Source organism: Rhinopithecus roxellana, chromosome 8, assembly GCF_007565055.1.
Source record: "Rhinopithecus roxellana isolate Shanxi Qingling chromosome 8, ASM756505v1, whole genome shotgun sequence".
Taxonomy (NCBI): domain Eukaryota; kingdom Metazoa; phylum Chordata; class Mammalia; order Primates; family Cercopithecidae; genus Rhinopithecus; species Rhinopithecus roxellana.
The window spans coordinates 79,523,385-79,543,146 of NC_044556.1; the positions used below are offsets into that span (position 1 = coordinate 79,523,385).

Below are 19,762 nucleotides of genomic sequence, written 5' to 3' on the forward strand. Positions count from 1 at the left end.
AGACAGATTTAAAATACTGGTGGCCTTAGTTCCAAAAGACCAAAAAGAAGGATTTTTTCAATAATGTATAGCTTTTGGTTTATTACATTTTTAGGTATCTTTCTTATAGCCAGTCTTAAATTAGAATGTAAGTGATAGTTTTTGGTTAAAAATTGTTTTGTTAAAACTTTTATGAGGGTAACTTTAAACTGAGAAGACCAATATCTAAAAGTTGAAGAATTGTAACTTTCTATTTTGTTAATAAAACTATAGCTTTGTGACTATATCTTAGGCATTAGCCTTTTTAATTTCATTTTCCAGAGTTACCAATTAATCTTTAACTGCTAAAGAAGTTGGCTTGCTGTACGTGAATATAAACTATGCAAGTGCATTGCTAAAAGCCACTTAGTACTTAGATTGCTTTGGGATTATGTGACAATACAGTTTGTAAAGTACCAGGTTTTCTGCTGGCATAGAAAAAGTCCTTTCCCTTTTCTTCCCCTTTCACCAATTTTTTTAAATAAGTTATCATTTGGGAATTGATAAAATGGAAAGTTTATGTTTTGAGTTTCATGTACAGACAGGAAAAGAAAATGGGATACTAGATTAGGAAGGCAATTAACATCTTATGTTTTAAACTGGCCAATAGTATTTGTTAATTTTTTAAAATAACACACTTCATAATCATAACTGTAATCCTAAAAATTTTAACATACTTCTTTTTGTTAGAAATAATGTTTGAAGAAAACGTATTAAAGAAACATCTAGAAATATGTTTGAAGAAAAGTCTAGAATATGCTTGGGGTTTATTACCATTCTCAGTTCCACAAAACACAAAAGATGGTCTCGCCTAATACATATTTATTCCTCCATAGAACTTCTACCTTTATTTCTTCCGTCTTTTCTACTCTTCTGCCTTTCTCCCTTGTGCCTAATAAGTCCTAAGCCCCCAACTTCCTGCTTCAGCTTTTTGTGCTCTATTCTGTGTCCTCAAAATAGAAGTTAACACTGATACTCAGGAAGGAACCAGAAAGCCTCCTCACAAGCCCAAGTAAGAGTGCCCCAAGTTTCAGAAACTTTCTGCCTCCGTTAACTCTCCTAGGATCATAATCCCTTCCTGTGGCTCATCTAACCTTGCTCTGTCTGCTTGAGGGAGGGGGTAGGAAGTAGGAGAAGGTGGATTACTATTTTTCCACTTTTCTTTTTCTTTTTTTTTTCTTTTAAACTTTTGGTCAAGGGCTCTAATGTTTCCTAAGTATTGATTTTGGTTGCCTGCTCTGCAGTTTTTCCTTAGCCATCTTCCCATTATCTTTCTTCATCATTTGTACTTGAAGTCCACCAGAATCTGACCTCCTTTGGAAGTTGGAGAGAACAGCCACAGGTTGTGAGGCCAACAGATCCCTAGGTTTATTGTTTTTAAGTAATCCACATGATTTAAGAGTTCACTGGTTGATGAACAGTGGTGGAAATAATAACAGCATCAGCAGCTAGCATTTATTGAGAGCTCATCATGTGCCAAGTACTATGATCAGTACCTAACATATTAAATGAGCCTCAAAAGACAATTTATAGAAAAAGAAACCCACACTCAAGTTACTGTTATTGACTTGTAATTTAGTCACAGTTACTCATTATTTTGCTAACTCTGAAATGATTTAGGTTTCACAAGGAAGAGTAAGGCAATTTTTCAAGACTTCATTTTAAAGGGATAAAGATGAATATATGTTCAGTCGAAACAATTTTCTACAGAAAATGTTCCTGTTTATTTTTCTAAATTTTTTACTTCTGATTTGTTATCCTTTCTACGACAATAAATATGTATTGAAAATATTCTAAGCCTGTGGCACCAGGTTAACATTTATTTTCTTAGGAGCATAAAAGTGTTCAAAATAACTAGGTGCCTTTCCCATTTATAAAAATATTGACTGGAGTATGGTTTGTACATTATTCGCAGGATATGCAATGAGTACTATATGGTTTTCACATTTTAAGGACCTGTCAGCCAGCCTCTGGCTCCTGGTCCCATTCTAGGGGTAGAATTTACGATGGACCTAAGCAGTGTTTTCATCTGTTGGAGTGTCTGTCATGTCTTTGTGATGTGAACAAACTATAGAAAACCTAGTTTGCATTCAGGGAGTAGGTGATTTACCACAGGATTCTTCCACTTTTCTCTTTACTTTGAAGGAAACTGGAAGAGGAAAATGAGAATCTGTAAAACTTGAAGCTGTCCTCATCAGGCCAGATGGATAAAGCAAAATGACTTTTTTTTTTTTTTTTTTTCTGTTAGACTGAGCTTTTGTGGAAAGCTGTAAGCCCTTAGGGGAAGGATATCAGCTTGAGTAATTAACTCATGATTATGCAAAGATAATTTACCTAGCCTTTTTGTTTTTCCTTTCTTTTTGATTGCCTTGGGCTACTTCATTTTTTATTACCATCTTCTCTGTGTTAGGGCTAGGAGTAAGGAAAATGACAGACAATAAAAAGAGCCCAACTTATTTTGCCCATTTTACTTCACCTAACAATGTTGTTGAAAAATAAAATAAATTAAGACAATTTATTTGAACAATATTTGTTTCCTCTTATGGTTTGATATATAAGAATTTTTAAAGAGTTTCTAAGTACAGTCATTTCAGGTGTCATCTGGATAATGTCAGATCATATAATTGTAATCAATCATAATAATTTGTAATAGCCTTTGTAAGTGCCTGGTATATAGCAAGGATTTATTGAATATCTGTCAAATATTGGATGAATATGTAACAATTGTGTGAGATTAGTAGGGTTGGTGTTTATCAACGCTTTAAAAATGAGAAAAAATGAAGTTTGATTTTAATTTGTAACTCAAGAACATACAGATACTAAATTCTGTCTTTTTTCTGCCACATCATCTTAACTGAGGAGAAGATACTATTAAATATATTTTTCTTAAATTTGAGTAACAGCTTTAACTTTCCACAGGAAGGCTTTTATTTAAAAAAAAAAGAAAAAGAAAAAAAAAGAAGCACCAGCAAAATTAAAATATGTTTCTTTTGCTGGCAAGCTTCTAGAGCCTGTCAAGCCTTTTATCCATTCGAGTAGTTCCTGAATCCTTTCAAGCACTTAGTATTGTACAGAGCCCTCCTACCTGAATTCTAGAAAAAAAGTCAAGCTAGAAAACAGCGCTTTGAGGAGTCCAGAAATTACTGTGAGAAGGTAATGCTAATAGATTTTTTCCCTGCTCTGGTTTTTTCCTATTAAATATTCCAATTTACCTTTTATTCTGTGGTACTGAGAAAAAAGGGCTTATTGTGACTGACGGGTTCCTTTAATTAAAAATAGATCATTTTGGGTTGAAAGAAGGAAATTAGTGGAGTTTCAGTTAATTCAACAAATACTTATTGATCACTTACTGTATGCTGGCTCCCACTTGAGGTTCTAGGAGTCAGCAATGTAAAAAAGAAGACCAAATCCTTTATCTCAGAGAGATTATATTATAGTGAGAGGTCAATAAACAATAAAAACCTTGAATAAGTTGTATAATACATCACAAGGTGGTAAGTGTATTGGGAGTGAGTGTTGAGGTATTTACTAGCTCTTGTACCAAGCTTTATTTTTTTCTTTAGCCTTTGGGTATTTCAGTTTTCAGAGAGAAGGAAGAACTAGCAAAGGAGACTGAGAAAGACTGATAAGTGAGGTAAAAGGGCAGGCAGTGAATATTCTCTGGAAGCCAAAAGGGAAAATATACATATATATATGTTTACTAGGCGGGAGTGACCATCTGTATTCTCGCTGATAGGTGAAGTAGGAAGAAGAGGCCTGAAAATTGGTATTAATGTGAGCAATGTGGACCTGACCAGGACAAACAGTTTTGGGGAAGTGTTGGGAAGCAAAAGATTTGTTGAAATGAGTTCAAGAGAGAAGTGAGAAAAAGGATTGTAGGCAGCAAATATGGATAACTCTTTTGAGGCTTTTTCTGTAAAGAAGAGTGGAGATTGGGAGCCCAGAAGGAGACGTAGGGCAAAGTAAAGGTTTTTTTTTGTTCTGTTTTGTTTTTGTTTTAAATAGCTTTAGGGGGTGCAGGGGCAGTTTTGTTACTAGGATATATTGCATAATAGTGAAGTTTGGGCTTTTAGTGCAACTGTCACCTGAATAGTGTACATTGTACCCAAAAGATAATTTCTCATGAGGTTTTTTCAAAGCTAGAAACAGCTACAGTGTGTTTGTATGCTAATAGAAGTGATCCAGTTGAGAGGGAGTAAATTGATAATACAGAAGATATTGGGGAGAATTTAGAGAGCAGTATCCTTGAGTAGCAAGTTCGTATCCAAAACAGAAGAGAGGACTTGGAGTGCAAAATAATTCCGATAGATAGTTATACTTGCTGGATTGTTTACTAATCATTTATCATAGGAGGATTTAGACAGGGTTGATGTATGAATTTCAGTTAGGAGCCAACTAGTCAAGCACCATGGTGCCCTCTAACAGAGTAATTATAGAAAGGGAACTGCATTTTTCTAAGTATCACCTGGATATCTGGATAGAGTGTGTGACTGTTAACATGGCTCTTTTGTTGTTGTTATTGTTGTTGTTGTTGTTTTGTAGTGGTAAATGGAGATTCTTTTTTGTAGCTTATGAATATATTTGTTTCTGAAATAATTCTTTTTTTTTTTTTTTTAAAGCGAGATTTGTAAAAGAAAAGACTTACTTTCCTGAAATGTGTAGGGTGTTATTAGCTTGTTTGATTTTCTAACTTCTTTTTTTTTTTTTTTTACTTTTCAGGCTGGAGTGAGGCAGCTCTATGTACAGATTGACTTTGCAGCCATGTAGTGAATGGAAAGAAATTATGCACCTTTTATGGACCAAATTTTTCTGGTACTGTACAATCCAAAACATTGTACCCAGCTTTTTAAAAGAGAGAAATTATCACTACAACTCCCGAGCACTAAGTAGACTGGGTAGAGTCAGCCGTTTATGCTCTGTGGGGAGTTCACAGCTAAGCGATCAGATTTAAGAGGATATCTCCTGGACTTTTGGTCTTTTCTTTTGTGCTCTTTCCTCCAAATCTTTTTGACTTCTGAGGTTTTTGGTTTAGGGTGTTGATTTGTCCTTTTTTCTTTCTTTTTTTGTTTTTGGTTTTTGTTTGTTTGTTTGTTTTCATGTTGAATGCCCACACCATCCTCCTCTCATCCCAGCCAGTAAGAATTTCAGATTGGGGGCCTCCAGTCTTCTGGAATGTCTTCACTGAAGCTGCTGGAAACCACTGCTTTCATTCCCACAAAATCAGTATTACTTTAAAAAAAAAAAAAAAAAGAAAGAAATTGGAAATCTGTTCTATAAGTAATGTCACAATTGTTGACGTTCTTCAGTATAATCATGTTTGTAATATTGTTTGTACCTTGCAAACTTATGAACCAAACCATATTGGGTTTTCAAAGTGCCTTTGTATCCGAAAATGTATTTGCCAGCATAGAAATGTACCATCAAAAGTCATGTATGGTTTATTTTTATTTTTTATTTTTTGAGATGGAGTCTTGCTCTGTCACCAGGCTGGAGTGCAGTGGCGTGATCTCAGCTCACTGTAACCTCCACCTCCTGGGTTTAAGCTATTCTCCTGCCTCAGCCTCCTGAGTAGCTGGGATTACGGACATGTGCCAATACACCCAGATAAATTTTGTATTTTTAGTAGAGACGAGGTTTCACCATGTTGGCCAGGATGGTCTCAATCTCTTGACCTCGTGATCTGCCCGCCTCAGCCTCCCAAAGTGCTGCGATTACAGGCATGAGCCACCATGCCCGGCTATGTTTTTTTTTTTTTTTTTTTTTTTTTTTTTTAATGGATATTCTGTAATCTATACAAAGCAAGACTATTGCCCGTAATGTATACAAATTGTCTTTTTGTGTACTTCCAGCATAGGTTTGGATATATGAACATTTTTCTTTGATTGTTTTATCTTATCAGAAAATAAAAGCTGTTAATTTGCTTTTTAAAACAAATTTAATTATCACATTTTAAATTACTTCATGGACTATGTTTTCAAAACTTTGCAAATTCATCTGTTACACAGAAAATTTTGACTTAAAACATCTGCTGAATTTCAAATTTCTGTAAAAGCTACTGTATCTGTGATAAACTTCCCTATATCTTTCCTTGCCACTTCTATGGATTTTATAATTAAAGAAAAAGGCATTGGAGACTGAAGGCAGAAATGATTGTGACAGTGCTGTTTGGCTTTTTCATTCTTCAAATGCCAAGTCATCCACTTTGTTTTCCTGTTTAGGCTTTGCACAAATACAATTGCTTTCAGGAATCCTAAAGCAGCATTCTATTGAGTTTGAATTATTAAAGGTACAGAGGAAATGTGGTGATGTAGAACTTTTCCTAACACAGGTATCTAGGAAGTAAGTACTAAGTTGATTTTCTAGATTCTTATATATCTGAAAAATAAAATTGCAACTTGAGATAAGTGCTTGAACACTATACTTAAGTATTCTCTGTGTTTTATGAATAGATAATGATCTGATTTTCCCATCATACTTCATTTTACAATATGTATTCCCTTTTAACTTTAAAAAAACTGTAAATGTGGGAGAAAAAACGCTGCAGGATGGAAATGATGATTAAGAATGTAGATCAATAAGCAGAAATCCCTGTTGATTCTAAGTTTCAGAGTGTCTTTTCCCGTATATCTGACCTACATCTATAAACTACTCTCTACTAGGAGAACTAGACTACTTTCTTCATTCTTTTCTAAACTGCTGCAGATTGCCATGAAGTCTATCAATAGTCTCTTTTCTGCAGGCAAAGTAGTATTTTCTAAACATGTTTGCTTACTGCCAGGTGGTTTGAAAGCTATGATTTACTGCAGTAGTATGTGCTTAAAACAACTGTTGAGGTCTTTTAAGAGGGAAAGTTCAAAAGGAAGTGTCCTGATAATGGTACTGGTTTTTCTACAAATATAAGTAGTCATTTAGAAGTTTGCAACTACCACCAAGTCTGAGAGAACTCTGGGATATTTTGTGGGTTTTGGCATATTAGATAGAGAAAATGACAGATCTAGATGAAGGGAGATTTTGGATGTGTGCCTTTAAAAACTGAGTATGTATAACTACTGATATTTCACATATGGAGATAATTGAAGACCCAAGTCTGCCTTTCACAGAGCTCTCCATTCCAAGTTTAGTTTTTGTCAAAATATGAATCATTTTATTTGTACTATCAGTACACAAATGCATGAGTATGTTTATATAGTGTTAGACTGATGTGAATTTGCATTTGTTACATGATATTGCCAGCTCATATCAGTTAGGAAGTCAGCATTAACATTTATGCTTTAATTAAATGCCAGTATACCTATGTGTGCAGCAGTAAAAAATTAGTGAGAAAAAGCAACTTTTTTGTCACTCTTAGGAAATATTTTGTCTTATTAGTGTTCTTGGCACATGTGTATTACTAAAGTTGATAATTCCAATGAGAAATACTACCTGATTATTGTTATAAAATTAATTTACAATATCCCTGATATTGGGCTAACTCTTACAAAAAAAACAAAAACAAAAAACCCATATCTGAATATAACTTTGCCAGTATTTTTAAAATTCAAAATATTCTCTGGACAACAAATTTGTATTGCTCAGGGACAGTTTACCTTGCCTGGTAAACCTTCCCAAACAGAAATATAGCTATACTAGCTTTGGTTTTTGGGGGTTTTTTGTTTGTTTGTTTTAGATGGAATTTCACTCTTGTTGCCCAGGCTGGAGTGCATTAGCGCAATCTCAGCTCACTGCAACCTCCGCCTCCCGGGTTCAAGTGATTCTCCTGTCTTAGCCCCCTGAGTAACTGGGATTACATGCACCCACCACCATGCCTGGCTAATTTTTGTATTTTTAGCAGAGACAGGGTTTTACCAGGTTGGCCAGGCCGGTCTTGAATTCGTGACCTCAGGTCATCCTCCTGCCTCGGCCTCCCAAAGTGCTGGGATTACAGGCATGAGCCACTGTGCTCAGCCACTAGCTTTGGTTTTTTAAACACAGATTATATTCCTCAAGATGAAGGGCTTAACATATCTACAGCTTCCTCAGTTTGCTAACTCCCCATGCGTCTTTGTGAAGGACAGTATCTAGTTGATCTGTAGGTCAGTGTTCTTGTGCTGTCATTTCCCTTATATCTGGAATTTGTCAGCATTCTTGAAAACCTACACATGTATATCAGTAACCAAAATGCTATGACTTTTTTGCACCTTTGTACAGCAGCCAAATCATGAACTCAAAATGTATTTGATCACAGTTCTATAATATTTTTACCTACCTACTATGGAATAATCAGTTTTTACAGAGATTATATGTAGATATGGTAGAACCCTGTTATGTAATGCCAAAATTTAAGAACCATATTTACATTGCTTAACATAGAATTTTACATCTAAGCAAGGACTGGCCTTAGAAGCAGTCTAGTTCTACCTCTCATTTTACAGATGAGAAAACCGAAGCCCAGAAAAGTTCTCATTTGCTCAAAGTCACAGAGATAATTAGTGGCAAAGCCAAAAAGATTCAGATCTTCTGACTGAAAGTTGAGAGTTCTTTACACTCTATTATGCTGGCCTCTCCAGCGTAATATTTGCCTTTCTGTAAATGGGATTAAATACGATTTGTAAATAAAGGACATCTAACCTCCTTTTTTTGGTACATTAAGGCACTTTATAAATGGACTTTTATTGTCTCATTTTTCATATATAATTATTTCCATAATATTCTTTATGGAAGATATTGTAATTAATTTTAACTTTTTTACTCTTATAAAGCCAGTTCCTGACATTTTAAAAAATGATATCTGTAAAATGGATCCTTTTATGAGTGAATTTTTCTGTTAATTGCCCAAGGCTAAATCCATTGTAAGGATTGCTTAGTTTCTTTATTTTGTTTATGTTCTCTGAACTGGTATTTTTTAATAAGCCAGGCTAATTCACAGGTCATTCCATTTCAGTCTTGTCATGTTGGCTTCCAGTCACTGGAAAAGCTTTAGCATTTTAAAGATTTTTAGAGCCATGCAAAACTGGGCATTAAATGTTGCATAAAACAAATCTTTTAATTAAGGTAAAATGTTGAAGTCTTAACCAGAATTCTAAATACTAAATTCTAACTCTTCATAAAAGCATGACCTTTGGAAAGTTAAATTTTTTTTTTCCTTTCATCACCATCTTTGAAACAAATTATTTTCCAATTCATAAGAACTTTGGTTAAAAAATAAATAAAAGGAAATTATATTTTGTTTGGACATTCATTGGAAGGCTTGTTGAAGACATGATCCCCCAGAAGCCTTAGTGACCCAGATCTCAACCAGAGACTCAAGATAGCCTCAGATACAATGAAAGATTATGAATCCAAAAAAAAAAAAAAAGAGACAGAGAAAAGGAGCAGAGGAGGACAGTTCTATTTAAAGCCAAATGGATGTGAGTCTGACCAGGGTGTCTTTGGTTTATATTTCCTAACTGCAGATTACACAGAAGGCAAGGTTAGGAAGTATTTATGTGCCAGGCGCTTAGTGTGGCCTTCGTGTTATTACATTTAAGCCTCAAATTTCTACAAAGGAATAATTTTGCATGATTTTATGATTGACAGAGCATTTTCAAATCTCCTCTAATTCTCATAACTTCTCTGTGAGGAAGGGATTTGTATCCTTTTTACAGATGAGGAAGCTGTTTGGAGATAATTTAAGTGACCTGCCTGGGGAATATAGCCAGTAGTAGAGCACTGATTAATCAGGTGCTGACATCTGCTCTGCTTTGTGTATGTCATTCAGCAGTGCTTCAAAGATCCAAGAAGTTGTAGCAGATCTCAATAGACTCTCCTGTAAAATTAGTGAACAATCACCATGACAAAATTGGTATGGGGGAACAGTCACTGTACATTATTCAGACTCATTCCTTCTTCCAGTGCCCTTATGCTTATTTCCTACCTTTACCATTGATCTTAAACTGTGCAGGCTAAAAAGAGGAACCAGAACTCCCTTAAGCACTTTTAAGACTATTTAAAAAATGGAGTTTTGTTGGCATTGCAGAGTAAGCTGCTTAAGGGACTAAATCAAAAGATAGTACCCTCTGTGGCCATATGAAGAGAGAAACTGAACTTCTACCCGAGAGACCTTAATTTAGTTTATTAGGGAATTATGTTCCCCAAAAGTACAAGTAATTTTGTACTGCAGGAGAGGGATAAGTAGATTTGATTTACATTACATTTTATGCATACCTTTCAAAACCAAGAAATATGTTTCATAAATAGTAGTAATCTATGCTTAAACTTAACATTTAATGTTGACTTCTTACAACAGCCTTGAAAATTATTTGTAATTTTGATCATGATGTTGGAAAGCTTGTAATAAAGAATATCTTTCTCTTATGCATTCTTTTATCCTCGTGGATTTACATGCTCAGTAAATGGTTAACTAGTGAACATTTTAGATAGTTGTGTCAAAAATAAGAGTTAGGGATAGGTAAAACCAGTAATTTACTGTTTTTTACAGAAGACATCTCAGCATTTCTTTGGCATTTTTGCACAAATAAATGACTATATATTCACCTTGGCCATTTTTTTTAAGTAGCCCTGTGAGCTGCTCATTCTTTTTCATATACAGTGGAAGTATAAAGATGTTACCCATTTTACAAATTGTTGGATCAGAATTTGACAGAATTGGGACTGTGGAACCTGGGTCACTTGAATTTTCTGTATTTTGTATGGCCAAGTCAGGAACCAGACGGTCTCCATAGTCTCCTTTGTTTTTATGGAAAATTGCCATATTCACATATTTTATTTATCCTGATGTATTGTCATCCAAAATGAAAGAGGTCTTTCTTGAAGGTACTTTAAAGACAACACTACATGTATTCAATTACTGATTTAAATATTCCCAGAATTATTTTTTACCTTTCTCTTTTTCCCCTCAAACACATTTTAGTAGCACCTCCCTCTATTTTCTTTACTGATTTTTCATCTGTTTTCATTGTTATTTCCATTATAGAACTTCTACTTTATACTAACAGGGAAAATTTTTTATTTTGAATTTTAATATTTGAATTTTGTTTATGTATCACATATTGTGCTACAGTTAGCCTCAATGAAAATTCTATTTTGAACTAGACATCCTGTCAATAGTTTGTCAAGTAACTTCATTGCTTCCTTTAATAGCAGTTCAGTGAAATTTTTTCCCAAGTGATATTCCCCCCAACTTTGTGAGTTTGATAAACAGAATGAGTCTTTTATATTGGAAATACTGTGAGTGGAAAATTGCCAAATCCCTTCTTAGTATATTTTAAACACCCCTACAACACTTTACCTCCCTGCCTTCAGTGGTGTTTAAACATGGCCAAGTTAGAATTTGGGTTTGATTCCTTTGGTGAAGACTATGGCATCAAAACATTTCTTAAAATGTTTGAGTACAAGGCTAAGTTATAATGTCAACTTTAAAAGACTATGTTGTGATTTGGTTTGAATATGCTGAAGTGAGCAATTATGATTTGCCCAAGTGCAATACAACAAATCTATAATGTATATTTCACATTTTCTACTTGAACTCATTCATGTATATATTTTGTTAAACTTCATATGTATTTAAAAAGAATCATAAACTGTATCAAAATTCTTTCAATAAAATTTCTGTTTAAAAATCTCTACCTGAATTGTGTCTATCAATCAGTTTGATGAACTGAAATGAACACTGCTGAATCTTACAGGTATTGGAATAGATTCTAGAGGACTTAAGGAATGAAAGGCAAAGAAGGATTTTCAGAGCCAAGAAACGGCAGAACTCATTAGGAGAGAAGAGATGGTAGGAGGTTGAAAGTTTCTCTACATTGTGAACAGCCTCATTGTGGCTCTTAGTCAGCATTTGACCTCATAAACATGTTTCAAAGTATTTACTTCCAGATATTTCCATCACTCCCAAATTGTTCTCTCATCTCAGTTTCTATGGATGACTTAGTCTTATATGACGTGAAAACCAAAGCATCTGATGTGAGCCTCCATTATCCTTCCAAATTTTCCCCTCTAATTAGAAGCAATTCCTTTTTAAAATAATTTCTTCCACAATATCTCAGGCACCACTCATGTCACCTTCCTTCTCAAACGTGTTCTTACCAAAGCAGCTTCTTTACTATCAATCTCTGCCATACTTCAAGGCTTTATCCTCAGCATGTCTGCTGTCAGATTCCTTGTATGTGGTCTACATTTGCTGCTTCTACCTCCTTTCTAACCATTTCCATAGCTCCTAGTAGTATAGCTTCACTCCTCCCTATCTTGTAGAAGTTGCTTCAAGGCCATCAGTGGCTTCTTGTCACATTCATGGCAGAACTACCAGCATATCCCATTCAAAATTGAAGAAAACAAATCTTTCCCATTCAATTCTCAACTACCAATTTGTCGGAATTCTTCACAGAATTCTTAGAAAACTGAGCAATGCCTTTATCACCTCCATTTCCTGAATCTCTTATCATAAAATGTCTTTCTTCCTTTGAAATCATTTACATTCTTTTCCATTCCCACTGCCCTATTCCAGGATTTCACTGATGATTGCAAGCAGAATCACTTTCCTTGTCCAGCTCTAGTCACCTCCATTCTAGCCCCCACCCAAACAATTCTGGCTTTGGCAGGGAGTACAAGGAATTTTTGTTGAATCCAACTTTTGTCCAGGCGCTTTTGAAACATTTGTCCTGTCCTGGCTTCCTGAATGCCTGGGGCTGGTCCCTCTGCATACCTGCTAGATTGAGACTCCCTACCTATCCTGTGTTCTCTGGAATTAGCCTCTGGCCGAATTCTACAGTGGCCTGGCAACACTCCTACAGAGCAGTCTCTTCTGTTTATACACTGGGTTAGGAAGTTGTTTGGTACAGTACTGCACCGGCCAATCTTATGTAGAGTTTTGGTTTTACTAACCGCAGAAGCCACCCTCTGTTACACTGGTCTTGCTTTCCCAGTTTCCACTTGCAGTCCTCTAGCTCAGGAATCTTGAGTGGCTCTCTAATGCTTATCAAGTGTAAACTCTTCTGAACAACTTTCGAAACTTAAATGCATTTCTTTCCCTCCTTATTAAATAAAACCCTTGATTATGGCACCAAACTTTTCATTAGTCTAAAGCAAAAAAAAAAAAACAGCAGAGACAAGGAGGAGCAAACAGGTTCAATAGGTGTAGACAGAATGATAGCAATTTACTATTTTTTTCATTCTTTCCAAAAAAAAAAAAAAAAGGAAACAGCATTTTAATTGGATTCTCGTTCATTAAAACATTATCAGGTCATCCAGTTCTACTTTGAGGCAAAAAAAAAAAAAAAAAATCTACCATGAAATTCAGGCTTAACACATGCTACCAACATTTAAATTCACAATTCAAATTTATCTGCTAATGTTAACAATAAGAAATGCATAGTCTGGCACAGTGTAGGCAAGGCAATTTATTGAAAAAATGGATGATTTTTGCTTTTTAATGTAAAGTTTAACTCCTCTTTGAAAAGTAATTCTGTATGAATTGTTAAAGTGAATAATACTCTTTTTGTGAGACAGCAACTGCTGAAACTAAAGAATAAAACAAAATAATACAAAGACATTATAAAAAGTATTTCCTGAACGTAGCCACCAAATGGCATTTTTAAAATGTGGTATTTTTTAAGTAAACAAGATATTCAGATTCACATATAAGAAGCACTTTCATAGCAATTAAGGCTTGGCTTGGCCATTTGGCTTGGACTTTTGAGTATGTCATTTTGACTTGTAAAATTACAAATAAAGTAAGGTCCATCTGATTAGCCGTTGCTGTCTTCCACCCTAGACAATAAGTTAAATCATAATGTTCAGCTTTACAGGGTTTATTGTCCTGTATGTGCATCATACTACTTTCCCCATGAGCAATAATTTGTACATAGGTCATGTCGGTTTCTACAGACTTCAAAAGAAGGCAAAGTTCCTACATTTGTTGTTAACATTAGTTGGAGGGAAGACTTCCCACTGCCTTCCAAAAGCTTCCCCCAGGCAATCCTGTGGTGGTGGCCAACAGTTATGGAAGCCCACAGGAACTAAAACTTTGAGGGAGGGGAATATTTCTGTTTGGTTGAGTTATGGTTTTAAAAGGGTACAGCAACCCTGTTGCTTTTATTCTCTCTGTACCCCCTCCACATGGGTCAGAATGCAGGCCCAGTCATGAAGGTATGAAATAGCAACAGAGTAGAGTAACTAGATCCCCAAGTTTCTGGCCAGAGGACCAACCAAGAAAGGGAGCCCAGGGAACCAGGAAGTAGTGGAGAGATTATGAAGTGGGAGGAAACTAGGAAAGCAATCTCATAAAGTTGTTTACGAACACCAAGGATCATCCTCAAATCACTAATGCTTGGATCTGGTTCTACTTAGCCTTGAGAATCTTGAGAACTAAACTATCCAACAGACTACTTCGTAAGTCCCAAACTGCATGCCACAAACTTGAAATAGATCCAAAGAGAACTGCAGTCTTTGAAAACCGAACTTAACACTGGAACTGTAGCCCATAAAGAGCAATCTGATAATTGTATCCTGAACCTAACAGGTTGGTTGCCTGCTAAAACAAAAAGATTGATATTCTCCATTAAATCTGAACAAGACCCAGCAACTCACAACGTAATATTCAAAATGCCAAGCTATAATCCAAAATTACTTGACAAAGTGCTGCAAAAATTTCAACTTACAGAAAATCAATAGATGCTAAAACTGAGATATCAATCTTAGAATTACCTAACAAAGACCTTAAAGCAGATACTTAAAATGCTCAAAAAAGCAATACAAAAATGCTATATGAAATGCTCAGACACCTACAGAAAAATACGTGACAAAGAAATCACAAATAATCTTGCAACAAATGTTAAAAAACAGAAGATACAAAAATAACCAAATGGAAATTTTAGAAAAGTAACCAAAATTTTTAAAACGTACAGAATGGACTCAACAGCAGAATGGAGAAGACAGAGAAAAGAGTCAGTGAATTCATAGATGGATAAAAATTATCAGCTCTGGGCAACAGAGAAAACAGACTGCAATAACAACAATGAACAGAGCTCAGGAACCCATGGGACAGTAAGAAATGTCTAACATTTATATTTATCGGAATTTCTCAAAGACAGGATAAAGTATATAGTGCTGAAATAAGATATGAAGAAATAATGGCTGTAAACTTCCCAAGTTTGGTGACGTACACCTAGAGTCAAGAAGTTGGGCAAACCCAAAACAGAATAAACCCCAAAATGTCCACACCATCTCAAACAATTCCAATAAAAATCTCACAAGCTCTTTTGTATATGTCAACAAGCTCATTCTAACATTTATATGGAAAGGCAAAGGAACTAGAATAGCTAAAACTGCTTTGAAAAAAAGAATGTTAAAGGAATCACACTACCTGTTTTTAAGAATACCATAAAGCTAAAGTAATTAAGACAGCATAGTATCACAGAAGGGAGAGACACACAGATCAATAGAACAGCAAGAGTTCAGAAAGAGACCTACATAAATATGGCTTAGTGATTTTTACAATGGTGCAGAGACAATTCAATGGAAGAATAGTCTTCTTATCAAGATGTTGTAACTAAACATCTACATGCAAAAAAAAAAAAAAAAAAGTGTGGATCTAAAACTCACACTTCATACAAATATTGAGTGTTGAATTTGGTGATGGGATCTTAGACATGGCAACAGAAGCATAATCCATATAAGAAAACATAAGCTGGATTTAATCAAAATTTAAAACGTTTGCTTTATCAAAAATGGTTAAGGGAATGAAAGGACAAGCTACAGATGGGGAGAAAATATTTGCAAGTCATATATCTTACAAAAGCTTTTATCCAGAATATGTAACAAACACTCAAAATTTAACCATATGGAAACCATCCAATTTAAAAGTAGGCAAAATACATGAAGAGATGTTTCATCAAATAGGATATAAGAATGTGAATAAGCACATGAAAAGATGATCCACATCATTAGGCATTGGGAAATACAAATTAAAACCACAACAAAGACACCACTGTGGCCGGGCACGGTGGCTCACGCCTGTAATCCCAGCAATTTGGGAGGCCGAGGCAGGCAGATCACCTGAGGTCAGGAGTTCGGGACCGGACTGACCAACACGGAGAAACCCCGTCTCTACTAAAAATATAAAATTAGCTGGGCATGGTGGCACATGCCTGTAATCCCAGCTACTTGGGAGGCTGAGGCATGAGAACAGCTTGAACCCAGGAGGCAGAGGTTGTGGTGAGCCGAAATCATGCCATTGCACTCCTGCCTGGGCAACAAAAGCAAAACTCTGTCTCAAAAAAAAGAAAAAGACACCACTACACACCTATCAGGATAGTTCAAAATACTGCCAACATGAAGTGCTGGCAAAGATAATACAATGCTGGCGAGAATGCAAAATGTACAAGCACTTTGGAAATCATTTTGGCAGTTTCTTATAAAATTAGGTGCACACTTAATCATGTGATCCAGCAATCCCTCCGGATATCAGGCAAAAACCTGTTAATGTTTTAACAACTTTATACATAATCGCTAGAAAGTGGAAACAAACCAATTATCTCTCAAATAGTGAATGGATAAAAATGGATAAACAAACTGTAGTCTATCCATATGAGAGAACACTACTTAACAATAAGGAGGAATGAACTAGAGGGATGAATATAAAGGGAGAGTGGGAGATCTTGTGGGTGATGAAACTGTTCTGTATCTAGATTATTGGATGGGGTTTCACTACATGATAATTTTAAAGAACTTTATAGTATTAAAGAGCTAAACACTATTAAATAAATAAATGTATGCAGCCTTCAGGTACTAACACTGGGATTTCACTACTGTTCATCCTTTCCCTGCTGAGTAATGCAGTGTTCATTTTACAATTTCATTAAATTGAGATTAAGTTACATACCGAACAGGATTGCCAGATTTAGCAAACAGAGGAACCTAGTTAAGTTTAATTTCAGATAAAAAGTTGGTAGGTTCCCTACTAACACCCTTGGTAGCTTTTTTCTTCTATCCTTGGTTTTTATCAGTTTTACCTGTTATGTTAGGTATGACTTTATTTATTTATTTCACTTGGGGTTCACTCAGTTTATTGTATCTGTTGAGTTGACAGCTTTTTGGGTTTGACAGAATTTGGGGTAATTCTGGCCTGTAAGTTACTTATATTTTCTTCTGCCCTATTTTCCTTCTATTCTTCTAGAAATCCAGTTACGTAAGTTAAATTGCTTGATATTTCCCCAAATGGCATTGAGGCTCTGTACTGTTTTCCTTCTAATCTTTTCTTCTCTCTTCCTCAGATTGGACAATTTCTTTCATGTATCATCTGTATTCTCCAGTTAAACCCGACCATTTTTTTTTTTTTAATGTTTCCACTTTTGGGGTGAGAGTATACACCTATATTCATTCATTACAACCACACTACCTTCTCTTCCATGAACATAGTTCTAAAAACTGCTTTAAAAATAACCTTGTCTGCTAATTCCACTATCATCTAGTTTATGTTAGTATTTTTTTCTATTGTCTGCTCTTTTTTTAAAACCATAAGCTATAAGCCGTATTTCCTTATTTCTTTGGATACCCTATAGCATTTTATTGTATTCAGGTCATTGTTTATATGTTATACAGATTCATTTTATTATACTCTGAAGAGTGCTAAGCTTTGATCTCATTTAAATTTATTGGCTAATCACCTTGATTTTATATTATGTTAAAGGTTTTATCCTTAGTTTTAGCATAAATCTTTAGTCTTGCACACAGCCTTTATTAATACATGGCCATTCTGGGGTTTGGGAAGCTTAAAGTTCTATCAAGCCCTTCTAACTTGTCAGAATTCAAACTTGAAACTCTGTCTTCTGTTGCAAAAGAAAACAGCCATCTGTGTTCAGCTTCTTGAGACTTCCAACTGTGGCTTCCCACCAAGGTCCGTGGAGTCTTCCCGGGGCCTGCAAGGTTCGAGAGTTACCTAAGGATTTTCAAGGAGAGATCATATGCAGACAGGAAGCCTCCTCCATTTCTGACACCTTCATTTCTAGGATCTGCTGCTTTAATTTTCAGTTCTTCTAGCAGCCCTTAATTCCATCCTAACACCTCAAGCCAGTAAGACCGCAACTTTCTCTTGAGTTCTAGCCATGCCTTACCACACAGTCTGGGAATGACCTAAGGGGAAAAATCATATATAGTTCACAGCTGGTCTCAGTGACTCCCTAGAGTTTTTAGACCATTGTTTATTATATTTTGTCCATAGTTTATAATTGGGAGGGTTTGAACATTACAAGCTATTACACCATTACCAAAACCAGAAGTTCTTCATTTTATAGTTCTTAAATGTTTAGTTTAACATATGAGAACAAAATAATATACAACTGGCATTTAAATGTACTTGGCTCTCTCCCCTTCTGTGTCTAATGGATTGAAAATGACGCCAGGCGTGGTGGCTCATGCCTGTAATCCCAGCACTTTAGGAGGCCGAGGCGGGTGGATCACTTGAGGTCAGGAGTTCAAGACCAGCCTGGTCAACATGGCGAAACCCTATCTCTACTAAAAATCCAAAAAAAAAAAAAAAAAAAAAAAAAAAAAAAAGCCAGGCGTGGTGCCGCATGACTGTAATCCCAGCTACTCGGGAGGCTGAGGCAGGATTATCGCTTGAACCTGGGAGACAGAGGTTGCAGTGAGCCAAGATTGCACCACTGCACTCCAGCCTGGGCTACAGAGTGAGACTCTGTCTCAGAAAGAAAGAAAAAAAGAGATATTTCATATATATATATAAAAATATATTTTATCTCGAAGTAAAATAAGTCAAATAATCTTTAGCTAACTGATGAACCCAGGGAGTAGGGAAATCTTTGTTCAACTTCCAATGGATTTATTAAGGGCTCAGAAAAATTGGTTAGGCCATGGAAATACTTAGAGTTGAACCAACTGAACTAGCATATAAGAAAGCTATTTCTATTCAGAATTGACAAAAAATATAAAACTCTTTGGTCATGAAATAGAATGACCTGTGGTCATAAATGGAGTGTTATTTAAAACTAGTAAGATGTGTGACTACTCGCACATATACAATGGCATATTAACTGAGTTAAGTGATATGGCATATCTTGACTAATCCATTGTTACCTTCAAACTTATATTTTTACAAATTTTATTTTGTAGTCAGCAAGTTTTCCATTTGTCTGCTTGGATGTGAAAGATGCTATTTAAAACCAAACAGCAACTGTACAAGACTGGCTGAACATTTATAATTAAACAATTATATAACCTCCAAAATACAGCAGAATATGAGCCACATAATTAGGATGTCAGCTAACCAAGACAGTGAATTCAGAAGAATGTCATTTGTGGCATGTGCTCAGCTGAGCTTTAAGTCGGACTGCTGGATGGAAATGTAATCTTTCTACCTTTGTTTATATACACTAATACCAGCTGCTGTCAGTACAACCCCTCATGCAGTCAGGACAGCTAACTTTTTTAAAAAGAAGAAAATCATAAACATATTTTGTGAATGTTTACTAATCTCTTATTTGCTTTTCTTGGCACTCATAACTTCTACCCTTTAAAACTGAGATTCAAGTGATTCAAATTCCAGTTACCTCTAAGTTATATTCTGTTAACAACCATCTTGTATAAATTGGTTTCATAAATAAAAACTGCTCTTAAATGATTCTGTCAGTGGATGTCTATCCACAAGCTTTCCAGCCTGGTCTGCTTTATGTGTGTACATCCTGAAAAGTTGCCAAAATAGCAGCAACAACTGATGATACCATAGGGAAAAAACTCACTGCCACGGGAAACC

The 19,762-nt window shown here is 35.4% G+C and overlaps 1 protein-coding gene across 4 annotated transcripts in view; it reads left to right on the forward strand.

Annotated features, from left to right (window-relative positions):
* Window positions 1-19,309, forward strand: part of SLC30A7 (solute carrier family 30 member 7) — a 106,378-nt gene extending 87,069 nt beyond the window's left edge. The window contains exons 11-13 of one of the 4 annotated variants that reach the window (XR_004058947.1): window positions 4,738-4,830; window positions 5,151-6,357; window positions 19,123-19,309. Coding sequence is in view for 3 of the 4 variants with exons in the window: in XM_030936824.1 (XP_030792684.1) it covers window positions 4,738-4,785 (48 nt within the window). In the remaining variant the exon portion in view is untranslated. Of the gene's footprint in view, window positions 1-4,737; window positions 11,622-19,122 lie in introns of those variants that run through there. The other 3 variants (XM_030936824.1, XM_010377248.2, XM_030936822.1) reach the window with 3 other exon arrangements.
* Window positions 19,310-19,762: the final 453 nt, after the last annotated feature.